At 42.9% G+C, this 23,488-nt stretch overlaps 3 protein-coding genes across 7 annotated transcripts in view; 1 reads left to right on the forward strand and 2 right to left on the reverse strand.

Moving 5' to 3' along the window:
• Positions 1–1,495: 1,495 nt before the first annotated feature.
• Positions 1,496–16,767, reverse strand: ahctf1 (AT hook containing transcription factor 1). Of its 2 annotated transcripts, none has more exons than XM_061276129.1 (40): positions 16,562–16,767; positions 14,569–14,695; positions 14,306–14,453; positions 14,021–14,123; positions 13,734–13,914; positions 13,447–13,654; positions 12,854–12,970; positions 12,656–12,740; positions 12,426–12,576; positions 12,189–12,321; positions 11,679–11,860; positions 11,469–11,530; positions 11,233–11,361; positions 10,954–11,044; positions 10,770–10,859; positions 10,530–10,670; positions 10,146–10,250; positions 9,980–10,076; positions 9,783–9,906; positions 9,636–9,695; positions 9,396–9,539; positions 9,091–9,281; positions 8,832–8,976; positions 8,613–8,744; positions 8,367–8,514; positions 8,135–8,285; positions 7,956–8,057; positions 7,688–7,826; positions 7,389–7,604; positions 6,622–7,303; positions 6,251–6,529; positions 6,069–6,165; positions 5,738–5,847; positions 5,402–5,670; positions 3,644–5,323; positions 3,168–3,387; positions 2,953–3,090; positions 2,787–2,875; positions 2,493–2,572; positions 1,496–2,210 (listed from the first exon to the last, which is right to left on the reverse strand). In XM_061276129.1, the coding sequence occupies exons 2-40, from the start codon at positions 14,687–14,689 to the stop codon at positions 2,015–2,017; spliced, it is 7,536 nt and encodes a 2,511-aa protein (XP_061132113.1). In that variant the 5' UTR covers positions 14,690–14,695; positions 16,562–16,767; the 3' UTR covers positions 1,496–2,014. The 2 variants fall into 2 exon arrangements, with proteins under 2 accessions (XP_061132113.1, XP_061132112.1); XM_061276128.1 differs by having other exon boundaries at positions 16,557–16,767.
• A 365-nt stretch (positions 16,768–17,132) lies between these two features.
• Positions 17,133–21,459, reverse strand: si:dkey-127k13.1 (PWWP domain-containing DNA repair factor 3A). Of its 3 annotated transcripts, XM_061277065.1 has the most exons (15): positions 21,397–21,456; positions 21,215–21,313; positions 20,904–20,969; positions 20,329–20,630; positions 19,933–20,149; positions 19,623–19,751; positions 19,471–19,541; positions 19,232–19,308; positions 19,092–19,152; positions 18,932–19,007; positions 18,763–18,813; positions 18,442–18,689; positions 17,866–18,090; positions 17,712–17,800; positions 17,133–17,635 (listed from the first exon to the last, which is right to left on the reverse strand). In XM_061277065.1, the coding sequence occupies exons 3-15, from the start codon at positions 20,908–20,910 to the stop codon at positions 17,575–17,577; spliced, it is 1,614 nt and encodes a 537-aa protein (XP_061133049.1). In that variant the 5' UTR covers positions 20,911–20,969; positions 21,215–21,313; positions 21,397–21,456; the 3' UTR covers positions 17,133–17,574. The 3 variants fall into 3 exon arrangements, with proteins under 3 accessions (XP_061133049.1, XP_061133051.1, XP_061133050.1); XM_061277067.1 differs by lacking the exons at positions 20,904–20,969; positions 21,215–21,313; positions 21,397–21,456 and adding an exon at positions 20,714–20,869 and having other exon boundaries at positions 20,329–20,395; positions 20,475–20,630; XM_061277066.1 differs by lacking the exon at positions 18,763–18,813 and having other exon boundaries at positions 21,215–21,459.
• A 909-nt stretch (positions 21,460–22,368) lies between these two features.
• kif26ba (kinesin family member 26Ba) overlaps positions 22,369–23,488 on the forward strand; it is a 58,153-nt gene continuing 57,033 nt past the window's right edge. Inside the window, exons 1-3 of one of the 2 annotated variants that reach the window (XM_061276130.1) lie at positions 22,369–22,556; positions 22,657–22,714; positions 22,811–22,871. In XM_061276130.1, coding sequence (XP_061132114.1) covers positions 22,662–22,714; positions 22,811–22,871 — 114 coding nt within the window. In that variant the 5' untranslated portion in view covers positions 22,369–22,556; positions 22,657–22,661. Of the gene's footprint in view, positions 22,715–22,810; positions 22,872–23,488 lie in introns of both variants that reach the window. The other variant, XM_061276131.1, reaches the window with a different exon arrangement.

Below are 23,488 nucleotides of genomic sequence, written 5' to 3' on the forward strand. Positions count from 1 at the left end.
CCAGGGGTCAAAGGTCGGTTCAAAGTTCACGGGGTCATGTGCACATTTTCGATTTTTAACTAGAGTTGAAAGTTCAGGGTTCAAAGGTCACCCAGGGGTCACCCAGGGGTCACCACGGGGTCACCGCGGGGTCACCGCGGGTTCAAAGTTCAGGGTTCACTTTTTTTTTTTTTTTTTTTTTTTTAGGTTAACCTTTATTTAACCCAGTGCTTCCCAATTATTTTCTGTTACGCCCCCCCTAGCAAGAAGAAAACTATTCGCGCCCCCCCTCCCTACCGTGACTATCCTAACTTGTCTTGTAAGTCGTAAAATGTTGCACTGTCGCAAACGTGACAAAAGTAACAATGAGAGCGCCACTGCCCCCTGCTGTAGTAAACGCGCAATTACACTTTATTCTAGTACTGCCAAAAAAAAAGCCTGTTCCCCAGGGTCACACGCGCCCCCCCAGGAATAGCACCGCGCCCCACTATTTGAGAAGCACTGGCCTAGGTGACTGATTCACAATTTGGTTTTGTCTGATATCAGAGATTAAATAAAGAAAACCAACTGGCTGATTGATTTGTTTTAATTGAGAGGAAAAAAAACAGCAAAAAAAGATTAAAAAGACTAAACATGCATTCATTTCTTTTTTTTTATCTCTACTGTGAACCCAAAGGCCGACGCTATATGTCGATTATATATACATTTATATATGAGCTTTCCACGAATAGTATCGGAAAGCAGCAGCAGCAACAACCTATAAGATGGAACTGTGCAGGGACAGTAACCTGCACATTAAAGGCGCAACATGAAATCAACACGTTTGACAGCTTGTTCCACACTATTCTGATTGTCTCTGTTTTTGGGTGGCAGTGACGCAGTCTGCGCGCTTTCCTTGCGAGGAACGCTCCTGTTTCTCCGCAACGCCGCAGATCCAAGGTCACAGTGAGACACAAAGACTTTAGTCCTTTTAATTACTAAAAAAAAAAGAAGATACAACTGTATCCGTTTAGGAACAGGCTGCACCCGGAAAGGGATTCAGGTGTGCATTTACAGGCATATGACACATCCAAATAAAAATTTAAGACTAACGGTGTGACTAGATACAGTAATCCCTCGTTTATTGCAGATAATTGGTTCCAAAACCACGCCGCGATAAGTGAAATCTGTGAAGTAGGGTCACTCTCATCTGTACATTTTTTGTGTCAATAGGTATATATGAAACAATTTAAGTGCATATTATTAGAACATTAGATAATAGTTTCAAACATGTAAATAATACAATCATATAAATAACACAGAAAATGAAAATATAAATATTATACATATGTGTAACTCACGTAGATGTGACGTTCTGTTGTAAACCTTGGTTAGACAGGGACCTCTAGTGGTCACAAGTTACCATAGCAGCGCTATGCACATTTTGTAGATGTATCTGCAGCTAAAGCATACATACTGTAAATATGAGTTTAGGACTTATAACAACTCTTTATAACAATGTACAATACTGTAAATATGTTTTCAGAAGTCTTTTATTATAACAACTTCTTTTATAACAAAGTACAACACTGCAAATGTTTTTAGAACTCTTATTATAACAATTTTTTTTTTGACTGGAAAAAAAAATCCACGATGCAGTGAAGCCGTGATAAACGAACCGCAAAGTAGCGAGGGATCACTGTATTAAGTAAATGTGGGGGGAAAAAACTGAACATAATTATTTAGGAGTCATTATTTACTTTATTTGGAACAAAAAAATAACCATTTACACATTAGAAACATTGATTGCTTTTCTTAACAGCAGTGTTTAAAGATATTAAAAATGAAACAGCTAAAATGTAAAAGCGGATAGATTTAAAGCCTCACAAGAGGCAAAGTGACACCTTTGTCTGGTGCTTTTTAGCAGGAGCCTCTGTGTCTTAAAGCAGCCAATAACTTCCAGGTTCAGACCAAAACAATTGCCACTGATGCAGGCTTTGAACACCCCCAAATAACTGAGCAGCACTTTTAGCAGCAGTTTTAAGTCTATTTTCAATCAAAGGTTCTTCCTGCGTGTTACGGGCTTGGTAAAAATATTGTCCATGATGCGTTTACGGCGGAGGTTCATGCCGTATGATGTCCGGGCTGGCTCTTTCTTCGCTCTCTTCTGGGCTTGCGGGGCCGGATTGGCTGGGCTGGGCAGCGGCGAGATCAAATCCACTTCAACTAGAGGAAGCGGCTCTGCGGCAGATCTGGATTTTAAGGTGGTGTGTCAAGGAAAAAAAAGAAAAATGAAAGGATGCTAATGGGATGGGCATCCTTTGCATTTTAACAATGCTGTCTATTAGAGAAAACTAGACATGTAACTATGATATCCTAAAACATATCAAACTTTATAATAATATATAAAAAAATTAACTTGTAAAAAAATTTATCGTTGACTTCTGATTTAGAAAATGAGTACAAAATTGTTGACCAGAGTAAACTGACATAAATCTATAGTAGTCAAGGAATAAGTCCAAAGCATTTCTTACTTGGCTGTTCGTTTGGAACTTTTTCTGCTTTTGGAAACTGCTTTTGCTTTTCCCGTGTCGTCATCTGAAATCGATTCTTTCTGAAAAGCATGAAACAACTGACGTCAAAATAGGTGGGTAGATCTATTCTATTCTATTCTATTCTATTCTATTCTATTCTATTCTATTCTATTCTATTCTGACGACACTATCAATGGGCAAACCTTTGTCCTCTTAAAGGCCACATTTGAGTTTCAAAATGGATAGGAGGGCAAGGTTATAAACAGATTTTATTTTAAAATTGTAAATGCTGACCTTTGAAGCACCTCTTCTCGTATTGCGAGTGACGCCCACTTGAACATCTTCACTGGGGCCTGCAGACTCAGGAGACTCTGCTCTGCCGGCTGACAAACACAGACACACTCAAATGAGGACCAGAATGGTTCTGAACTATTGGTGGTGAGATTGACATAACTATCACCTTTTGTTCGCCTCCGTGAGGGCAAGTAGATAAAAGAACGTTCTCCTGCGCTGGTCTCGTCCTTTGCAGAATCCACCATCAGGACATCTATGGATGATGTCATACTCCTGGTCTTTGAGATCTTTCCGATAGCTCCTCCTGGGAATAACAACAGTAGCCTATGTGAACATGTAGTGCACTAGGTCATGTTTTGAAAATGGCGTTACACATTGTACCTTTCTGCTTCTCCTCTTCGTCCTGGAGCCTCTTGATGAGGGCGTCTGCTACCGGCGTTTCCGAATTCACTTCCAAAGGTGTAGCCAGTAAGACCATGTCTTCCTCCGGGTGGTCCCACAGTTTTCCTCTGGTTCTCCGCCGTTGGCTCGCGCGACCCGCAGTGCTGTTCACTTTGGGCTCGAGCAAGTCATGGCTGATGCTCGCCTCCTTTGTTGCACTCTGAAGGCGTTGGAGAGGTCATTGATTGATCAGCAAAATATGACATCACAACCGATATAAAAATATCTACCAGTCCAGCCACTCAGATCTGCGTAATTTCTTAAATTTACAATTTGTAAATAAATCCACAGACCTGAATTTTGATTCATTGATATTATATTGTAGTGTCACTTGTGATCATTTTGCAGCTGTAAACCTTGAGCTTTTTTTCTATGTCTTGCACTAGTGTAAATTCACACGAGAGGTGACCGCATACCTGTGGAAAGACATTCAAAGTGTTGCGCCTGGACTGACGCGTGGCTCTCGAGGGGCTGAAGTTGGGCTGCGTTCCGTCCTCTTCCTCCTTTGATGGTTTGAGCCTGGTCTTTCTGGTGCTACGCGTGACCGTCGGTGAAAAAACATCCACGTGTTCTTTGTTCTCCTCTGTTAGGACTTCCAGTGTTGTCGTTTGTAACACCTCACTGCTGTCAAGGCCTCTCCGACTGGACCCCCTCGGGGTGTCTGTCAGAGAGCTTGTGCGTTTGGCACGGGTGGAAGTCTTGGTGGCTGCTTTGGGAGCAAAGTCATCTGGTTCCTCCTCTCTGGCATCCGGCTTACTCTTAAGGGGAGTTTTTACAGGCGCAGCTTTTTGAGAAGCTCGTCGTTTGGAGGCAGAGGCGTTAGAGTATATTTGTAAAGCTGATGTATCGTTAACATCCATTGCCTCCTCCTGATCCTGGGCATTCTTTGGACTGTCCTCCTGGACTTGAAGAACTTTTCGAGAGCTTCTCCGAGGTGTATCGGCTCGAATTTTGGCTTCTTTCTTTCGAGCGGTTCGACTGGGTGAGGAGGAGACTGCTTGGTTGTTATCTCCAAACTCCGGTTCCTGGAAGACAGGAGTGATGAACGTAACCGTTCTCCTCGACCGTGTAATCATTCGGGTGGGAGTGAACTGAAATGTCTTCTTCTGAGACGTTGAAGTTTCTGAGACATGCTCTTCAGGGTCATTGATTGAAGTGAAAGCTTCTTGAACTTCTTCATTACTTGTTTTCATCTCACTTGGACGCTCTTCCTTATTATCAAGATGTTGCTGTTGTTCCTCTGGAGAGCTTGCGGTCTCAGCATGGTTGACAGCCTCTTCCATTTTAGTAGGCTTGTTTTCTTCAGAGCCCTTCTGGCTCTCAGCAATTTCAGGTGCCTCCTGTTTCATCTCCACATAGGCATCATCTTGCACTATTTCAGGTGCCTCTTGTTCCATCTCCACATAGGCATCATCTTGCACTATCGCATAATTCTCGCTTTCTCTGTCCTCCACAGTTTCTGCAGTGTCCTGCAGCAGGGTGGGCTCAGAGTCTGCTGGAACGTCTGGCTCAAGCTCTTTAGCAGCGAGATGTTCTTGAGGGTCTCCAACATTCAGTTCTGCCTCAGTGTAATTGTTCTGTGGCTCAACCTGCCTATTGATTTTGTTCTGTGGCTCAACCTGCCTCTTGATTTCATTCTCATCTTCAAGTTCCATTTCATTCCCATCATCTTCTGGTGTGACCACCTCAGACTCAAGCACATCAGGTGCCAGAAGGACAATATTTGGGTCTGTTGCAAGATCATCTGAGGCCACTGCTATAAGTTCCGGTGGCTGGGGACAATACTCCGCGGGTAAAACATCCGCCACCTTATCGCCGTCTTCATCCATGTCCAGCACCAACGAGAAAGTGCCATGAGTTTCACATTTCTGCTCGTCCGGTGCGACGGGTTGCTGCAGGTCAGGCAGTTGGAGTGGCACGCTGTCCACCTCCTCCTGTTGGTCCTCCATGAGCTGAAGCGGAACCAGGAGAGTGGTCGAAGGTTTGAGCTCCATGTAGGACGAAACTGGCCCCTCATCCTCAAGCGCCCCTGCCGCTTCCGTATCAGCGCCAAGTCTCACCATTAATACCTCTCCTTCCATTTCCTCTTCGACCATCTGGAAGCAAGCAAACAAACAGTACTTTTAAGCCCTACACTGACATTTATTTGATTTAGATTTTCACTTGCACAATACCTTCATCTCAACATCTGGCGGTAAAAGAGAAAACTGGGCAGCGTCCTGCTCCGAGAAAGTCGATAAGAAGTCATTGTGTTCTTCATGACCAAATGCCGAGCTGGCTGGGAGGCCTCGTAGCGTCCCGTTACCGTGGACCTCCTGAATGATCTCCACGTCACTACCAGAATCCTCCTCTTCTTCCTTCTCTTCCTCTGCCTCATCAGATTCCTCCTCCTCTTCAGACTCGGAGCTCGAAAGTTCTTCGCTATCGTTCAAACTAACAACCGCTAGGAGACAAGAAAAAAAGCATCTGAGCATTTAAATGGGGCACAGGGAACCACGCGTTTTCCTTACAGTGGGAGTCTGTGCTTGTCGACTCGGAAGATGACACTGAGGCGGTGGATTTTTGGTCGGAGAACGTGGGTGGAACTTCGGCACAAGCTTGCTCTTCCTCTTCTACCTCGCTGAAATAAAGCAAGGGGGGATTATTTTTCCATTTTAATAACGTTTTTGATTTCTGACAGAATATACATAATTTGTAATCCAAGAAGAAACTAAATACCAAAATGGCGCTAGAATTAATAGAATTGATCATTCGGGTTATCATCCACCATAGTTGAGCAATGAAATTCTAACTTGCCTGCCTTGTATTGGTAATATGTAAAGGGTAAATCAAAACACATACCCGCTGGCTGGCTGTGATAAGGTATGAATTCCAGACCGAGTCAGAGGAGGAGACAGGCCACTACCAAACAAATGCCGTTCCACAAACTCAGTCAAATCTAATGGATGAAGAATTGAGTGGTTATTATTTATTCATACAAATAAAATAATCACTCGAGCATGGTTATTTCTCCCAGGACACACCTGTTGTTTGCTCCAAATTCTCAGCTGGGTCAGTGTCTCCACATGCTTGTGCATGCTCAGTGAAGGCTGGAGCTTCAGTGTCTCCAAATGCATCCATGTGCTGGATGAATTTTGTGGCGTCGCCATCTGCATATACGTTCACATGCTGCGTGAACGTGACGGCTTGAGCGTGCTCTAAAATGGCAGTGGACTCGAGGACTTCTGACTGCGCTGTGTTGTTCTCTGCGATCAACGACTGAGGATGAGGGTCTGTCTCTGGGGCAGTGTCAGCCAGGTCACCTAGCAACAGAAACATGTGATGTCAAGTCACACAATGAATGAAAGAAGGCCTTTCAAATGTGCTTGATGTGATGAATCTAATAACTAATTACCTTGACAGGATAATTGTTCTTGGTCTACTTCAGCAAGTTCTTGTTTGCTCCCTGATTCAGTGTCAGTTTTTTTCTCCATTTCCCATTCAACTTCTTGTTCTTTGACAATAAGCTCAGCATTTTCTTGTTCGCTTCCCGACTCGTCGAGTTGGTTCCCCACTTCTACTTTGTTGTCATCCTCTTGCTCTACAGCGATCTTTATCTCATCTTCAAAAGTCTCTTGTTCTTTGAGCTCCTGGTTTTCATTCTCATTTGATAGCTGCAGAGAAGCTGGCTCAGTCACTGGAACAAAGTTCTGCTCAGGTTCTTTTTCACTGAAAAACTTGAGATTCACAGTCACAACGTCATCTTTATCCGGGTCGATATGCTCATCCTCCTGATGTTCGTCTGCGTCATAGAACTCCAGAGTGGTGTCCGTCATCTGACTTGTGTCCAAGCTCAAGCTGAGTGGAGCTTGCTTGGAGTCCAACGGGTTGGTTAATTTTCCAGCTTCTTGGACCGAGAATGACTCCTTTACAGAACAGCTCAGCTGCGGTGAGGAAATACCACCTTTAGGTGGCATGAACTTCACATGGGGAGACTCCGCTTCTTCATTGTCATCAAGTTGTGAAGACCAGGTTTTGCGTGGGCGAGGCAAACTGGCTCTTTTGGCGAGTAGGCTAATCTCACTGTCTGCTGCCATCTAGAGAAGAAAATACAAAAGATACAATTGATCCCAATACAATACAAGACATAGCAGTTAGTTGGCATAGACGAAGTGGTCTTACGCCATTGGTCCAATGCGTGTCATTTTCCAACGCAGCAGATCGGGCGACTTGGGTAAAAGAGATCCTGCTGTCTTTGCTGCGAAGAGGAGGGGTGACTGAGCGCCCTGGTGATGCAGAAGGAGTGGCCATGGGAGTGGGCCTCTGGCTATTGCGGAGGATGGACTGAGGGGTAAAGTCTGAGAAGATGGCACCAGAAGCAGCCATGGCACGAGCACGCTGACGGGACAAGAAGTATGTTAAAATTTGACAGAAAATCATATTACTTTGAACGGTGACAAGGGATCAACAATTGGTTTCACCTTCACAATCTGTGGAGTTTGAAGCAAGCTGAATTCAGGGACCTTGGTGGTGCTTTTTTGAATGGCCCAAGAGGGTCTGTCAGGGGTGAGAAGAGGTCGAGGGGTGTGGCAGGAAGGATGAACCATAAAGTCCACCTGCCTATGTCAAATGTGAGATGAGGGAAGAGTGTGAAGCACATTTTGAATAGTGAACACAGAGTTCATTTTTTATTTGATTGAATAGTCTGATTGATGGAACAATGCTTTACTCTGGCTTTTAAGGAAGTACCTTGACTTTCGTTTCGAGCTCATAGTTATTGGCGTTCCCAGGAATGGTTCCATTTGAGCTTGAGATGCAGGCTTAGGTGGTGGGCTCAGGAATCTGGCAGTTCTTGAACAGAAAGGCACAATTTGACACGAGTAAGCTAATAATTAAAAAATGCTTTATCTAGTTTGTTGTTAGATTACCTCTTAGCAGGGGAAGACGGTGGGGTCTCTCCTTTGGCCAACCACACCTCCTCAATCTTGTTCAAGACATTGTTAATGAAGCCCGCTCGAGACATCACTTTCTGATTAGCAGGACGCTTACTGATGGTTGAGAGTGGCTGTGGACGAGTCACTGCACCACAATTGAGAAAATTAAGATATGCAAATGAAAAGATGTACGTGAAGGCTTCCTCTCATTTCATGCCCCTGTTACCTTCTTTGTAGATGGTGCTGGGATGTTGATAGGGTTTGGGTCTCTCCATCGCCAGTTTCCTCTGAACTCTGGGTAGAACTTTACCGTACTGCTCCAATATAGAGTTGCGGGTTTCTGATCGCTCTTTAAGCTTTGGGTCTCGCTCATTCTAACAATAAAGCAACAAGAGCAAATGGTTGTAAACTCATTATCTATATACGTAAAAGGTTGATGACGGGAACAGTTGTGTTTGGATGCGTGGCATACCACGAGCTGCATTTTGAGGCTGTGGTTGAGTCGCAGGGCTGGCACGTAGTTAGCTTGCTGAAGGTAATGAACCATTAGTATTTCCCTGTTTTGGAGACCGCCCGTACCTTGTAGAAAATTTTCCAAAGCCTCCTAAGAACAAAACAAAGAAGTGATGGTAAACTAGAAAGCTAAGATTCTTTACAAATCAGCTTTAACAGCTATTAAGACAAAAGTGACCTGCTCAGTGGGGCCAAGTGGCAGTTTGAGCAAGTCTTTGATGAGGCCCAGTTCCTGACAGCTCTCGTACACAAAGCCAAGCAGCTCAGCCCTGTTGAGAAGATTCGAGTGTTGCCGTAGCAATGACAATGCCTCAGTGAGACACCTGGGAAGCGGGAGGAACATTGGGAAGTTATTGAAGCTACACAAACATGTTGGAAAGTAACAGCCGTACAGAATAAAAACTCAACTACTGCTATATTGCTGTTTGTCTGCTTACTTGTTGTGTAGCAGTACAGCCAGATAGAGTCTGGCCTGAGAGATGGAGCAAACGGGGGGCTTTGCGGCGTTAAAGTAGCGGACTGCCATGGAATGTTGGCCCTCACACATTAACGCTTGTAGGACACGCTCATGCAGCCACTCAAATTGACTCCGAGAAGTGTTCGGATTCAGAAGCACTTCAAATGAACGCTAATCAGGAGAGACAGGGGATAGGAGACAGTGGAGGGGGGAAAAAAAAGTTCGCTGAAGTTATAATAGTCATGTTGGCAGTTGCTTTTTATTCATATATTTGTACGTGCAGACCTGGTGGTCACGGTGGTCCAGCAGCCAAAGGCCTTGCACAAGATTGAGCAATCCAATAGGGACGTCAAAGGCCATGGGGTACGACTCCACCGATGATCCCTCCTCATTGGGGAACGACCACATGACATCCAACAATAAGTAGATTACCCAAGAGCAAGTCAAGGCTAACACAGATATATGATTTTGACATACTGATACAATGAACCACAAAAGGTGCGGCCGACTTGTGTTTGTGAAGGATACAATCGCATGTTTTGCAGCCTCATCAACACTGTCCAGTAGATATATATCCAGCAAAGCCTGCAGATGAGATATTCAACTGTTCATGAATGGTTTTGCATCACATACGTATGGTGAGTTTTTAAGAGAAGGTACACTTAAGCATACATGAAGGCTCGGTGGAGGGTATTGTCCTGTTCCACCTTCATCTCTTTTCCATAGGTTGGCCAAATGTTCTCCACATTGGCCAACCAAATTGTCAATCATGAGGCAGTCTGCACACCACTTCCCCCTGTGACAAAAGAATCACATTAAATAAAGTTGGGGAGGGGGAAAAAAAATAAAAATAAAATAAGAGCACTCACTTTGCCAAAGAGGTGAGCTCCTCCCTGCGAATGGAGTAATAGTTGCTAAAGACTGAGTGACTGAAGAAAGGCCTGGAGATCTGCAACGCATCAACATCTATAGAGAAAACAAGTTATAAGCCGCGCAGTGGAAACACAATGAAAGTCTCTTCCCAAACATGATTACCTGATACTTCAGGCAGCAGGCCAGTGCGACAGAACCAGAGGACCACCTGAGCGTACTTGGAAATCAGACTAGAAGCCACATTCTTGTTGATGAGTCCCACGAGACCTGCACAAATCAATAAAGAGCCGCAACTATTAATTACAATGTACTTAACTGTAAATATGAAACCGAGGTGAAGATGGTCAAACCTGACTGGCATTCCTGTAATTCAGTAGTCATTGTGTACATCAGGAATTTCTCATGCATGCGTAAATAACTATTAGTCAGAGCATAAGCAGATTACGTTATATTTGCCATATCGACTCCAGTGGGTTGTATTCTGAAACTTCTGGCAGACAATGACTGAAAGCAATGTTTCAGCGTGTGGTGAAATGTGTGCATCACCTTTCTGCGTGAGCTCCTGAGCTTCAGTGAGCAGACAGCGGAAGATGGTGCCGAGGTTCTCCAGAAGTCTTTGATTGTGCTGCAGCAGCTGTATAGTCTGAGGATCTGTGAAGTTGGACGAGCTGTCGAACAGAGGTGCACCTTGGGCGCAAACACACAAGTGACAATTGATGGTACCTTAAAGTTCTCATTCTTTTCAACATGGTGTTCTATTGCAAATGAGAATGTCCAGGAACATACAAATGCCATCCAGTTCCTCCTTGGTCTGGGTCACTTTGTTCCAGGCCCAATCCAAGATATAGCGAAGGTTTAGTGCGGAGCCAGGTTGTTCTGATAGGACATAATTAAAAATAAGTATCAAAGTCGATATGGAGTGGTGCCAAACAGAAAACAAATATCAAACTTTCTGGAGACGGCCTCTCACCCTCTGTAGTCCACTGCTTGATACAACCAGTGATCAGTCCCAAAGTGCTGGTCTCTACTGCAGTCGACAGGATGGCATCCAGTTGCTCCTCCTATTAACAATTGATAAATGTTGCGGTGAAAATAATGTAGCTTCTGTAGAAGACAATAAAAGCTGTTCGATGACTCAGTCATACACCAAAGGCCCATGGCTCGAGAGGACAAAGTTAGAAAAATACAATAGACAGCAAGAAATGCACAATTACATAACACATTACTTGGAAAAAAAAATGACGTGCACCTGAGAGAGACTGGAGGTGTGTGCATCAGCAAGACGAGATGATAGGAGGCCTGACATGAGGCAGCGTGAGTAGTTGCTGGAAATGGCATCACTGGAACATGGAGCAGCTTTCTTCAAAAAGCTCAAGGTCTGAAAGTGGAAGAGGAATGCAATGGAAACATTCAGCCAAGGTGTTCTTCAAAAAATAGATGGACAGACATTTGTTGTATGAGTAATATAACAAATGAGTCACAAACCTGTTTCTGATATCCAGAGCACATTGAATGAACAATTCCAGAGCTGAACAGGCAAGTAGCATCTGTAAAAAAATAAGTAAAACTGATGTTATGGTAATTTATTACATAGAAAAGTATTACAACAATTGAAAACCTGACCTAAACCAGCAAACAAAGTTTAAAAAAAAAAAAAAAAAAAAATGACAACATGTAAACAGATAACACATTTACCAAAGTTGTATGCGGTAGGGTTAAAGTACTGTTCTGGTGGGGGAAAAGTTAAAGGTAGCCCCCGACTGAGACTGTGATCATGCACAATCACATCTAGTAAGATCTTCTGAGCAGACATTTGTATCACTGGGTCCAAAGACCAAACAGCCAGATAGGGGCAGTTCTGCAGAGATTCGCCCATTCTGTAAACAAAAACAAACAGAGCAACTCAAGTTACTGTCATAATGACCTGATAACAGTATTGTATATTGTATTACAGTTAACACTTGATTAGCACTAACTGCGCAAATTATAGTCATTATCCTATGAGGTATTAAATATTGGTCATTTTTTAGCGATTTGAAAGCATTTACATTTTAAAAAGACCTTTAGGAGGATAGCATCAATCAAGTTTCGTTCATCCCCAAGGGGCAATTAGAGGCACAGAGAGTAACAAAGTTGATTAATCATTTAATACAATCCAAAATACATTAGTGAAGTTGCCAACAATCCACACAAGCTCCACTGTACCTGAATGAATCCGGCATCTGTGCATGGTACCAACGGTTGATGTCAAAAACCCCAATGTAGGTCGATGGCATTCCCTCTCCGTAGGCCTTGACTTGCCAACTAAAGATGGACACACTGGTGTCCGGAGATGCGACTGAAAGATGGAGGAAGGAGGATATATATATTTATAGATAGATAGATAGATATATGGCAATGTACAAATACAAATATCTGTCAGTAATATGTGACCAATCTGACCTTCATTCAGGCTGTCATCCCTGTCTGGGTGGGGTCGAAATTTCTCAATGGTCCGGCAGCTCAGCAGACGGGTGTTGGTGGTCTGGGCTCTGAGAGGAAACGCCGCACCACTCAGCTCCTGACTGTAACGCTCCTCACAGTACTCTAGACCCTGAGCAGCATAATAACAGGTAAGGAGGCAGGCGGGGACGAGCGCTTTTCTTAGACAGAAGTCGTAATGTTCCTCATACCTCATAGAGGATCTTCCCTGAGGTGAGACATTTCCGCTCACTGAAAGCCATCTGTAGAAGACGGAGGCTGACCGTATCGCCTTCTCTGTGTGGATGCGAAGGAAATGAGAGATGAGACTGGTGGATCTAGAAATCCTGCAGGAAGGGTATTCTGCCAACTAAATACGGTTAGTCCACGTAATTGTGTTGTAAACTTACTGATCTTGAGAAGACTGGACAGCCCAGAGGTAGCAGCAGTTTCTGGGGTCATTTTCCGGCTCCTGGAAGGTGAAGGCATGAACGGGCACTCTGCCACCATCCAATTGGGAGTGGTATCTACAAGTACAACAAGGGCATTTGTACACTTGCTTTTAGAATATATTTATAAAATACTGCTCTGGTGTCTTCCACAAGTAAGCATTTACTGTGCACTGATCAAGGCGCATGGATGTTAAAAACATTGCTGAGCCTGAATTTAACGACTTCTTATTTAAATGTGCTTGTGGCGAAAGAGCAAAGTGTAGAGTCTCTGTCACCAGAATTCATGAGTAAATGAAGCTACGATTGGCAAGAGTTTCTTCTTTTTTGACAATACAGCCATGTTGTTTGTGGTTCTATAAAAATATGCAATACAGTGTAAACTAAAGAATCAAAATGTTTTCCCAAAAAAGAACACCAGGGTTCAAAGTTGTTCCATTGCATTGCAGTCCGTAGATGAGTGGCGTGAAGGTAATTGGCGCAGTTGGTTACACATTACTCTGTTGGCCCGAAGACTGAAAAGGTATATTTTGAGAAACGAGAGAAAGTCTCACTCTTTTCTGAGAGACTTCAAGTTCCATAGTTGCAAGTGGCCATCAGAGAAGCCCACGGCCAGTTGGTTTGTTCTGGGGATGTACTGCAGGGCTGTCGCGGATACACCACTTGGTCCGTTGAGCTGGAGGGAAAGGTGTCTGCCCTCTCTGTGGCTCACTTCTCGGAGTCTGGGAATCTCTCTCGCAGTTTTGGTCACTACTTGCAAACCTGTGAAACCCAAGAATGGGACGACGGACTTAGAATGAGACACTCACTACACAGGGGGAACCTGCCTCTTTCAGCTCACCTGAAGCCTGCAGCTCACTCCGGCAAAAAGACATGTCATCCAGACAGAGGTCCACAAGCAGAACATGGCCGATATCTGTTACGACAGCGGCGATGCCAAAGAACCAGCGAAGACTCTGGTGGAGGTGCTGGGTGGAAGTGCTTGCCCCACCATAGCTCACTAAAGGCTCAATGGCTGTGATCTACAGTCGAGAAAAAAAAAATACAGGCAGAAAACGTTTTTATGTAAAATGTGATTTGTAAGATTGAGGTTTTGATGTCATTTAGTGCAGAGCAGAGGAAACTCACACTGCCTGGTATAACCACAGCCTTTGTCACTTTGGACAGTCCCAAGTCATACAGACACAGCACACTGCCTTCTGTTTCTTCCAAGCCCACTAGCAATCCAGACCTAATGTGATTAAGAACATTATTAGAATCAGATTTTTCCTCCAGCAAATGTATCCATCAAAAATACTCATCAGTGCTTGTTTCTGACTCATGACAACAAAGACGCATACAAACGGCTGCGAAGGAAATAAATTTGGGGTCAAAAAGTACAAATGGGAAGAAAGCGACAGTCATCGCTCTGACCTTTTGAGCCAGCTGAAGTCCCTCGCCGTGAGGATACTGGGCGGGGGCTCTTCACCACGAAAACGGTATGCAGACGTACGTTTAGCTGTAAGTGCGTGGACAATCTCAAGATGGGGGCCGCTGGCGAGCCAAGCATGTCCTCCGCGGCCTTCATGAACCCAGAACACAACAAGTTTGTCGTCAGGTTTCTTTTTAAGTAAGCATTGAGAAAAATCTAACTATATGTCTGGATGACGTGAAAGAAAGATTGGCCCTGCACCCACCTACGGAAAATTTTCCGTGAAGCTCGGAGTCCTGCGTGATCTCATCCTCTCCCACAGCCTCGAGGGTCACCGCAGGGAAAGGCAGCAGGCTGCTGGTGACCTGGGCTGTCAGCTCATGCATGGCTCACTGCAAGAACAATGTACCTTAAAACCATGGTATATTTATTTTTCTCTATGATATTAGTGGCATACAGTGTTCCCCAAACATCCTCAGTTTGAAGTACCAAAATTAAACACATTCTCCGCAAACTCGAATGTAATGAATGCATTGTCATAACATCTAAATATACTGCCTATAAAGTGTTATCTTTGTTACTTGCTACCATGTGGTTTGCAAAAAAAAAATAAAAATCCCAGTTCCAAAGTACAAGAGACTCTTTGTAAAAGCAGTTGTGGCCCAGTTGTTCAAACTTGGCAGTGTGCTCAACAACAAATGATATGGACACATGTGTCAAGAGTAGCTTGGGGTCAAAGCACAATAGTGTTAAAACTGAATTTGTATAAATCATGTTCGACAGTCCAAAAACACAAAAAAGAAGAGCAACAAAAAGATACACTTGGCTGCACTGTACCACCACAGTCACTACCAAAAAAAAAAATAAAAAATCAACTTTGTACCCTCAATCTGTGTCCTTTTTATCCAGACAGAACAGTGGAAAAAAATGAGAAAAAAAAAAGCTTAAGCAAAAACTTTTACAAACTCCAATGGAATTTCATGTAGGTACGGCAAATGCATTATAATCACAAGAGATGTATCTTAAAATAAGATACGTTTGTTGCGGAAGAAAAAAGGCACACTATTACAAGATGGGGAAACTTCGGTTTATATATGAAGTATTTGTTTGACAACCACTGATGGAAAGTGCAAAAATATACGGCGCTCCCTAACGGTCTCGTGGAAAATAACACAATGGATTCAAGCGGACTCCCGCGCAGCGAGGCTGACAGCCGGGAGTAAACATTTAAGAAGGAAGCATGAACACACGTTCTAAACATCTATTAAACACACTTTTAGTCATCGTGACATCTGTATTAATATCCAACTAAGGCAGTTCCGATGATTATACAACCTACCTTAGCTTCCCGTAATCTAGTCAAGATTATATCAAATGCATTACAAGACAACCTAAGTGACTCTTAAGCGGGCAAGCCTCGAAGTCAACACACAACTCCGAAATGAGGTCGCTGGACGTGCAAAGTTATGTAAATGTTCCGTTAACTAAAATGCTAATCTGTGGCTAACACAGCGGAGCACAGATCAACGTTAGTTAGCGCAGAGGGTGATGTAAGCAAACAGCTGTTCTCTCCGTTGCTTTTTTCACAGCGCCCCGTGGATGCATCACGCGAGGTAACATCGCTTGTAACTTGTTTACACATCACGTCACAAGTCGCCTACATCCATTTTGGCTGAGTTATCAGGCTGCAAAGGTCACGGAATGATAGCGTGCAACTAAAACGATTAGGGGAAGAAAAAGAAAGAAAAAAAACTTGCGCGAACTATCCAGAGTCCGTGGCATGGTGGAATATTAAATGTTTGACGTTTTAATAAGATGTAGTGCAGTGTAAGTGTGCGCTCAAAATGTGCAGTTCACGTATGTTCGTGTAAAATTGGCACATTTTCAACACCATTTGGGGAAATCACTGCCAGTGGTCATTGCAAACAGCCAAGCTCGTCTTCTTGATCGCTTATAAAACTAAGTGTTAAGAAAATGGCATGGGAAAAAAATACCAGTTTTAAGCAGCTACAACTCGAAGCGCTCGTGTGGTCTTGACAGCACTAGCATAGCATGTACCTTAGCTACTAGATGCATCAAAGTTCGATTTTACTTAACGGGCAACAGATTTGTTTTCCTTATTAGCTTCTGTGCACCGGGTAATAATAAGCAGGTGAAAGAAGCTAGGTTCATTCAGCTAGCTTCTAGATAGCAGTGGAAAACGTGATGCATCGTGCTGCCCGCTAGCCGCTACAGCCGTTGTCATTACGTTACCTTGCCTCTTTAGGATTGCTTTAATCGGTAGGTTTCGTTATCCTGTGCTGTTGGGCGTCATAATCAGCACGGAACGAATGTTGCTCTTAAGTCGCTTGGCGCCTCTAATGGATGACAAGTCTAAAAGGCTTCTAGGGAACTTCAAGCTTCGGCATCGCCTAGCGCCTTTTCTAGTGTGTCTAGGTAGGAAGAGGAAAGCGTTAAGCAGTTGTTCTTCGCCGGCCTGTTTACCGAATATAGACAGAGTTGCTTATTGCCACCCCCTTTTGGTTGGCGGATGTATTACATGCCAAGGTTGTAGCACAATTATTCATTCGTTCAACTTTATGCACTATTTTCAGGAGTGGAAACATTTTTTGCTCCTAAGGTCACATTTGATTTTTAACACTAAGATTGACCAGGTCATTTGTCGATGAGGTTTAAAAAAGTAAGATATATACACTATTGGATTTTTGAGTTCATAATGTCAATAACATTAAGATGTTCATGCCAAATGTGTTTGATGCAGGATTTTCTCAATACTTTTATAGAGAACGTTTCTTGAAGTCTCTGAAGGAAGTACAATTCAAATACAAGTGAAATTAAAACGTTTTTTTATTTTGAGTTTTGTACAATGCTTTTACTGGAATGGTTAGAAGCAATTGCTGTAACACAAAGCAGTGATATCAAAATAATGTTTAATGTACAAGCAGGCAATTAATTATAAAGTATTGAATAATTTCATTAAATAATTAGACGTGACATTCGCATCTGCAAGATGTAACATGATTCATTGGAATGCTGAGTCACCCAATCTGATTGGGTTTGAACAAGTTACTTTTAACTTGTTCAAACCCAATGTTCTGGAAGCCGAACATGTAGTACATCTGGTAAGACCAAATGCTATTGAGAATGAAGAAGAGCTGGAGCATTTTTTAGCATTCTTTGTGATTGTTTTTTTTTTCCAATTTGTTGCTTTCTTTGTTTGTTGTATGAACTTAGATATGGCACTTTAAAGCATTATATATACACTCAGTGTTCAGCTGCTAGGATTTTCTCTACTGAACCGCTCAATCATCAAGTCATATTGTTGTCTTTCCCTACAATGACAGAAGAAAACAAATTAATCATTCACAACATTTTCTTCCCTTAAAAAATGGACCCAAGTTTCCTTACCTATTACTTAAACAGCGTCCTTTTATGTACTTTTCTTCTGCCTTTTTTATAGAGATACTGTCCATCGCAGCAATGGCATATGTGATAGCCTACAAAACAAACATGTATTTAAAAACATTGACACTTCTAATAGGCCCAGATCAGTATGCCATACCTCAGGAAGAAGCACATCCAAAACAAATGGAATGCGCTTCATGTTTTGGGCCACTATCTTCCCAGGAGCTGTGGGCACAGCCATCTCGTAGAGCTCGCTCAGGTAACTGTACATCTTGTCCAACTGCGTTTTATCTTCCAGGTAAGTCTCCACTCCAAAATGGCTCCCGTTAGAGCGCTCAAAATAGCGGCGCCACCGCGACTGCGCCTGACCTCGAATCACAGCCTGAGGGAGCGCGGAAACAGTGTTCAAATGTTAGCTGACTTTGCAAAGTACTAATCACGGTTTTAAGTGAGCAAGATTACACAAAACAATCATTTAAAAGAACATTCTGTCAGAAAGAGGGGGGGGGGGGGGAATATGAAAAGAAAAACTGAAAAAAGGACAAATATAAACCAAGAAGAGAAATCAAGAAAAAAGTAAACAAAAGGAAAAAAAATCCCCCCCCCAAAAAAGAGCAATACAGCAATGATGCTAACATTGATCCACGATTTAACATTGGAAATAAAACAATCCCCTCTCTTCAAGGTTTTGCTAAGAATCCCCTCAAATGCTTCAGGCCTTATCAAATCATACCAGCAGGCGTTCTTCCACCATGCGCCGCTTGGTGATAAAGTGCACAAGCCTTTCGTTGGCCCGGTTGTGTGCAGCTTGGGTCCGGTCTGGAAGCAACCTTTTGGGACACTTGTTGACCACCTCTTGCTTCTGCTCTTCACAATCTTTACTGGTATTCACACACTGGTCCTCTTCCTCTAACAGCAAATCACTCGCAAAGGTTTGTTGCTCTGGGGAGGCCCACGGGCGGTTTCTCCTCACGGGATAACCTGAACGAGGGTAAGACACATCAGGACAATTCAATGGTGCAATGTGAATTTATCTAAGCGTGATTTAACTCACTCATGCCATGATTAAAGTATTCAAGGAAGGGGCCACAAAAGGAGCCACAAGCTAGAAAGAGCAAAAAAACAATTACAACCCTGCCAGAATATCATCAACGTAAATTCTGATAAGAATAAAAAATATTCTGATAAGAATAGAAAAAAAAACAAAATAGAAACACAATTACCGATGCGTATTCTGTAGTCTGCTATCAGCTCTAAGACCCAATGCATCATAGCGGCATACTTTTCTTTGGCTTCAGCCTATGAGAGTCCGCATTAGAAATATTTGTCACCAGTGTAGATGTATATAAAAAAACAACTTTTGTTTAGTGTTGATCATCCTACCGCCAACTCATCAGCTCCTTCACAGTCAAAGGGCTTCAGTGATTTCAGAGGCACAATAATCCTTTAACATAGGTAATATTATATTCTGACACATAAGCAGCAAACAAAAAGACAACTATTAAGAATAGCTAAATGCACACCCTCGTTTTTGTCGACCCATCTGATCATCAATGAAAATAATGCTGGCCTTTTTTGCCTTATGATGTACATGTCTCACCTGCAAAGAGGGGAATAAAACTGTCAGAGAATTACTTTTACATAAATAGCCGCAAATTTGTTTGTGCGGAATTTCGGGCACAGGGGTAGTTGCGGCCACGCAGATGCCAAAGTTGGAAGGGAACATGAGAAACAAAAGATCCATGTGTGTTTTTGCTCTCACCAGCGCAGGCCATGTAGGAAAGCGTCTAAATTTGCACCACACAAACACTCCCTCTTTGATAGACTCTGGCCCTGGAATACATTCAGTTTTCAGAGTAAACAATGGAGCTTGTTTACAATCCATACAGACGCTGCCGGTCACACAAATCTTACTTCTCTGCATCAAGAAGCTTGGCAGCTCCTCTTCATCATCACTTTCCTCATCTTCCAGGACTGAAAGAGGCAGTAGTTCCTCATAGTCACCTAACTTGATGGACAGATGAGGCGACTGCACAGACTCATCTTGTTAGGGGTCGAGACGACGATGCAGAAAAGACAGAAGCAGAGTAGAAGATAAAAGTCAGCACCACCTTAAAAAAAGCTCAACATCAATTACAAACAAATTACACGAGGCCTGATTCGGTCAAGTTCAAGTCTAGCCTAATTCTGTGAACAGCAATATAGCAACACAGAGCTGTATTACCTTCCTTTAGTTCAAATCCTGGTCGTGAGGGTTTAACTGACGAAGCAGCGATGGTCCCTTTTTTCAAATTCTTGGAACAGCGATGTTTCGGTGAAGACAAAGCGCCCTGCGTCATTGGTAATTTCTTTCTAAGTTGCCTGGATTGGGCGGCCCCGATGCTTCTCTTCCTGCTTTGGGACCTCAACGAATAGGGTGGTGGTGACGCAACCTCTGATGTCTATGGCACAAGAGGTTTTAGGAAAAAACTTCAGGGTTCCCCAAAACCTTCGGTTCAGGTTGCACTGTGTTTTTTTTTTTTGTTTTTTTTCAAGCAGTCATACTTTTAAGGGCACTACATCATTGTTTATGTACATTGTATATTAATATTTAACCTCAAAAGAATATATCATGAAATACCTTATCATTCCCGCCCTCTGCTTCAAAGACATTGTTGCAAACACTGGGCAGTCGACTGGTGGACAAACTGTGCAAAGGTGTGGACGTCAATAAGGGTTCTGGTGTTTTTCTTGGGCGTCCCCTGCATTTTTTTGGGGTGTATTCACATTGTAAGGAACACGCGGTGGACGGATTTTCAGTGGAGGAATTACTGCCTGACACATGACTCGTTTCTTCTGTGGCCAGGGAGGGAATATCACTAAGGTTCCATTTTTGTCTTGACGTCTTAGTTGGTTGCCCTTTGCATGATTTCCTTGGTCGACCTGGAATATTACAACATGCTTAGTGTGGGATCCATTAAGAACCATAAAAAGCCGTATTAACAGATATCTATCTTAGTACGTACGAGTAGGCTATGCCAAACGAAGCACTAGTAGAAAAAATCCACTGATAAGACAGTTATTCAACTTGTGAGCTGAACTGACTTGTCAGTGAAGACAAGTAGCGTTTTTTGTCCATGGCCCTTTTGATAAGAAGGCTCTCGAACGGTTTCCATTAAAAAAAAAACAAAAAAAACAAGGACACAACAGAAGTACCTCTCATTGTCGTTAAATCATGAAAAGACTTCACAGAAGTCTGGGGATATCCTCATTTGTTGAGGTCTGGAACACAGCCGTACATACATACAGGGGGAATCATTTTTACAGAACGAAGAAGGCAAATTTGCAATTCGGTTCAACTGAAGTGTAGACAAATACATCCTACGCAAGCTTTTGTATTCGTATTGCTATCTTAAATACAGCCACAGAATACTACGTGATCAAAAGCTCTTTTTCATGCCCCCGCAACAAACAAGCTTTAATATTCGTATTGCAGTCATAAAATACAAATACTATGTGATACAAACCTCTCTTTCGTGCCTCCGCATCATGACAGGGAAGCCAAATACAAAATGCACGATTACGTGCCCAAGCGAGCAAGCGTCTTCTGGTTCAGGAAGACGGCCCTGTTGGATTCTAATAGTTAAGGATGAATGTGCAGTAGTTTCCTTTTTTTAATTATTATTATTATTATTAAAGCTATACTAACATTTTCTACGGGCCCGAACGCGACTTCAAGTCACACAAGCACCATTGGGGAAAGTGGAGCTTTTGCAAATTCCTTTTATCGCCCCCTAACGTTCGGAGGGCATCGAGTCACATGACCACAGTTAACTGGCTTCAGTGTCATCCGCCATAATCATAATAATGCATAACTCAAAGACAATTTACAGTGGATACATTATTTATGCACTCACACATTCACACCGGTGGTGGTAAAGCGAGTTGCGACGGCTGCTCTGGAGCCGGCTGACGCGTATGCTGTTTCTTTTATCACTGGCGTCATCAGCCATGTCGGCTATATAATTAATTTATACATACAAAACAATGCCTAAACATCGGATATGGATATTTTTTGTAGTTCTTGATCCTGTGCAGATACAGTAGCTACTGTACTATATTTTGTTATTGTTGTGAAAGATAATCCTCGTTAAAGACCGAACAAGTTTCTATAAGGTGCAGTAACACAATCCAAACTGAGGAGGGCAGTGTTGAAGCATTATAATACGCTGCAGTATTTTATGCGCTCAATTATTATCAATTATTAAAGCAAAACGACTTGATACAGGTACAGTAGAACTGTAGTACTCTAGGGTCAACACAACTGGACTTTTCTGAAATATGTTTGTGCGTTTTTTCTTGTTTTCCAAAACCTGTTCGAAAATTACTGGGGAAATTATGCAAAATAAATGGACAGGCAGAATAATCACATGCACTTCCTTTGGAGGGCAGAAGGTGCTTAACTGACCATGTGTATCCACTTTTTGTGACATTTTTCAAATGTGCAATATATGGATCATTAGAACTTGGGAAGCGCATATTCAATATTAGAAAACGTGCTATCCCCAAGGTCGATGAAAGCATCACACGATAGCAGAATTACCAAATTCATTAGAGCAGCGACGCTCCGCCTCCTCATCCAGATGTGCGGCGCGCCGGCGTCTTGCCAGTGAGCGTCTGCCGTCTGCAGAGCGCGGAGCTCCGTACAGTCAACAGGAGGCAGCCGCTCCGAGTACCACCTGGATAAACAGACAAGTGAACCGCGGCGTTCACCGTCGACTGAATCCACGTCGTGACTTTATTCTTGCTTTGCTTTTTATTGTTGTGGAGTGCGTCCACAGTGGTGCGTGCTTGTACCTGATGAACCTGGTGCGTAAAAGGATGAGAGAAGCAGACCTGAGACAGATTCAATTACAGATCTTTTGATGGGTTCTCCAAAGGTAACTCAGTGAAACTTTTTTTTTTCTAGGCAAAATGTGGAATACAAGTGGTTTCCACCTTGGAAGTGACGCGAAGTCGCCTTTACAGTAAGGAGCTCCAAGTGCACTTTGCAGGGGCGTGTTGTTAATTGAAATCGATCCCGCGGTTTTCATCTTCCTCTTCGCCCCTTTGCACACCTTCAGCATGACTTCACTATCTGGGTCCAAGGAGAGATCCGCGGCCGGCCGGGGCAGAAAGTACACGGTAAGAAAACATCAGTTTAGTAATTTATTATTATTAAAAAAAAAAAAAAATCCAGTTCACGTTAAGGCGTCTCACAGATCCAAAGCAATTTTGAAGAAGCAATTTCCTCTCAGTTCTCATTTCGGATTTTATTCGATCCTAAAATTATTAAATACCGTATATGACTGCATGGGAGTGGTTAGCACCTCTTTCTCACAATTCTGAGGTTTGGTTGTATGTTTTATCTGTGCTTGTGTGGGACTTACCTGTACTCCTCTCACACTAATGAAAGACACATTTTTGTACAGGTGTAAATTTAAATTGTACTTATACCTATGATTTATATACTTAACTTTATGATTCAACACATTCTGAACACATTTCTGCTCAAAACTCATTGAGCCAATTGACAGTGAATTCGGTGGCCATGTCCCAAGCATAAATGTGTACAGGAATTAGTCATGTTGACTTGAAGCAGAGATTCAGGGCAAACTGCCCTTTGCATTCCCTCTACATTCAGGTATATTGAGGACTATAATTCAGTGGTTCCCAATCACAGGTCCGTGGCCGCATACCAGACCATTTGTTACCGGGCCACACAGAGATTGAATTTTGGGGAATTTATGTCAGCACCTCCA

This window comes from Syngnathus typhle, linkage group LG4, assembly GCF_033458585.1.
Source record: "Syngnathus typhle isolate RoL2023-S1 ecotype Sweden linkage group LG4, RoL_Styp_1.0, whole genome shotgun sequence".
NCBI lineage: Eukaryota > Metazoa > Chordata > Actinopteri > Syngnathiformes > Syngnathidae > Syngnathus > Syngnathus typhle.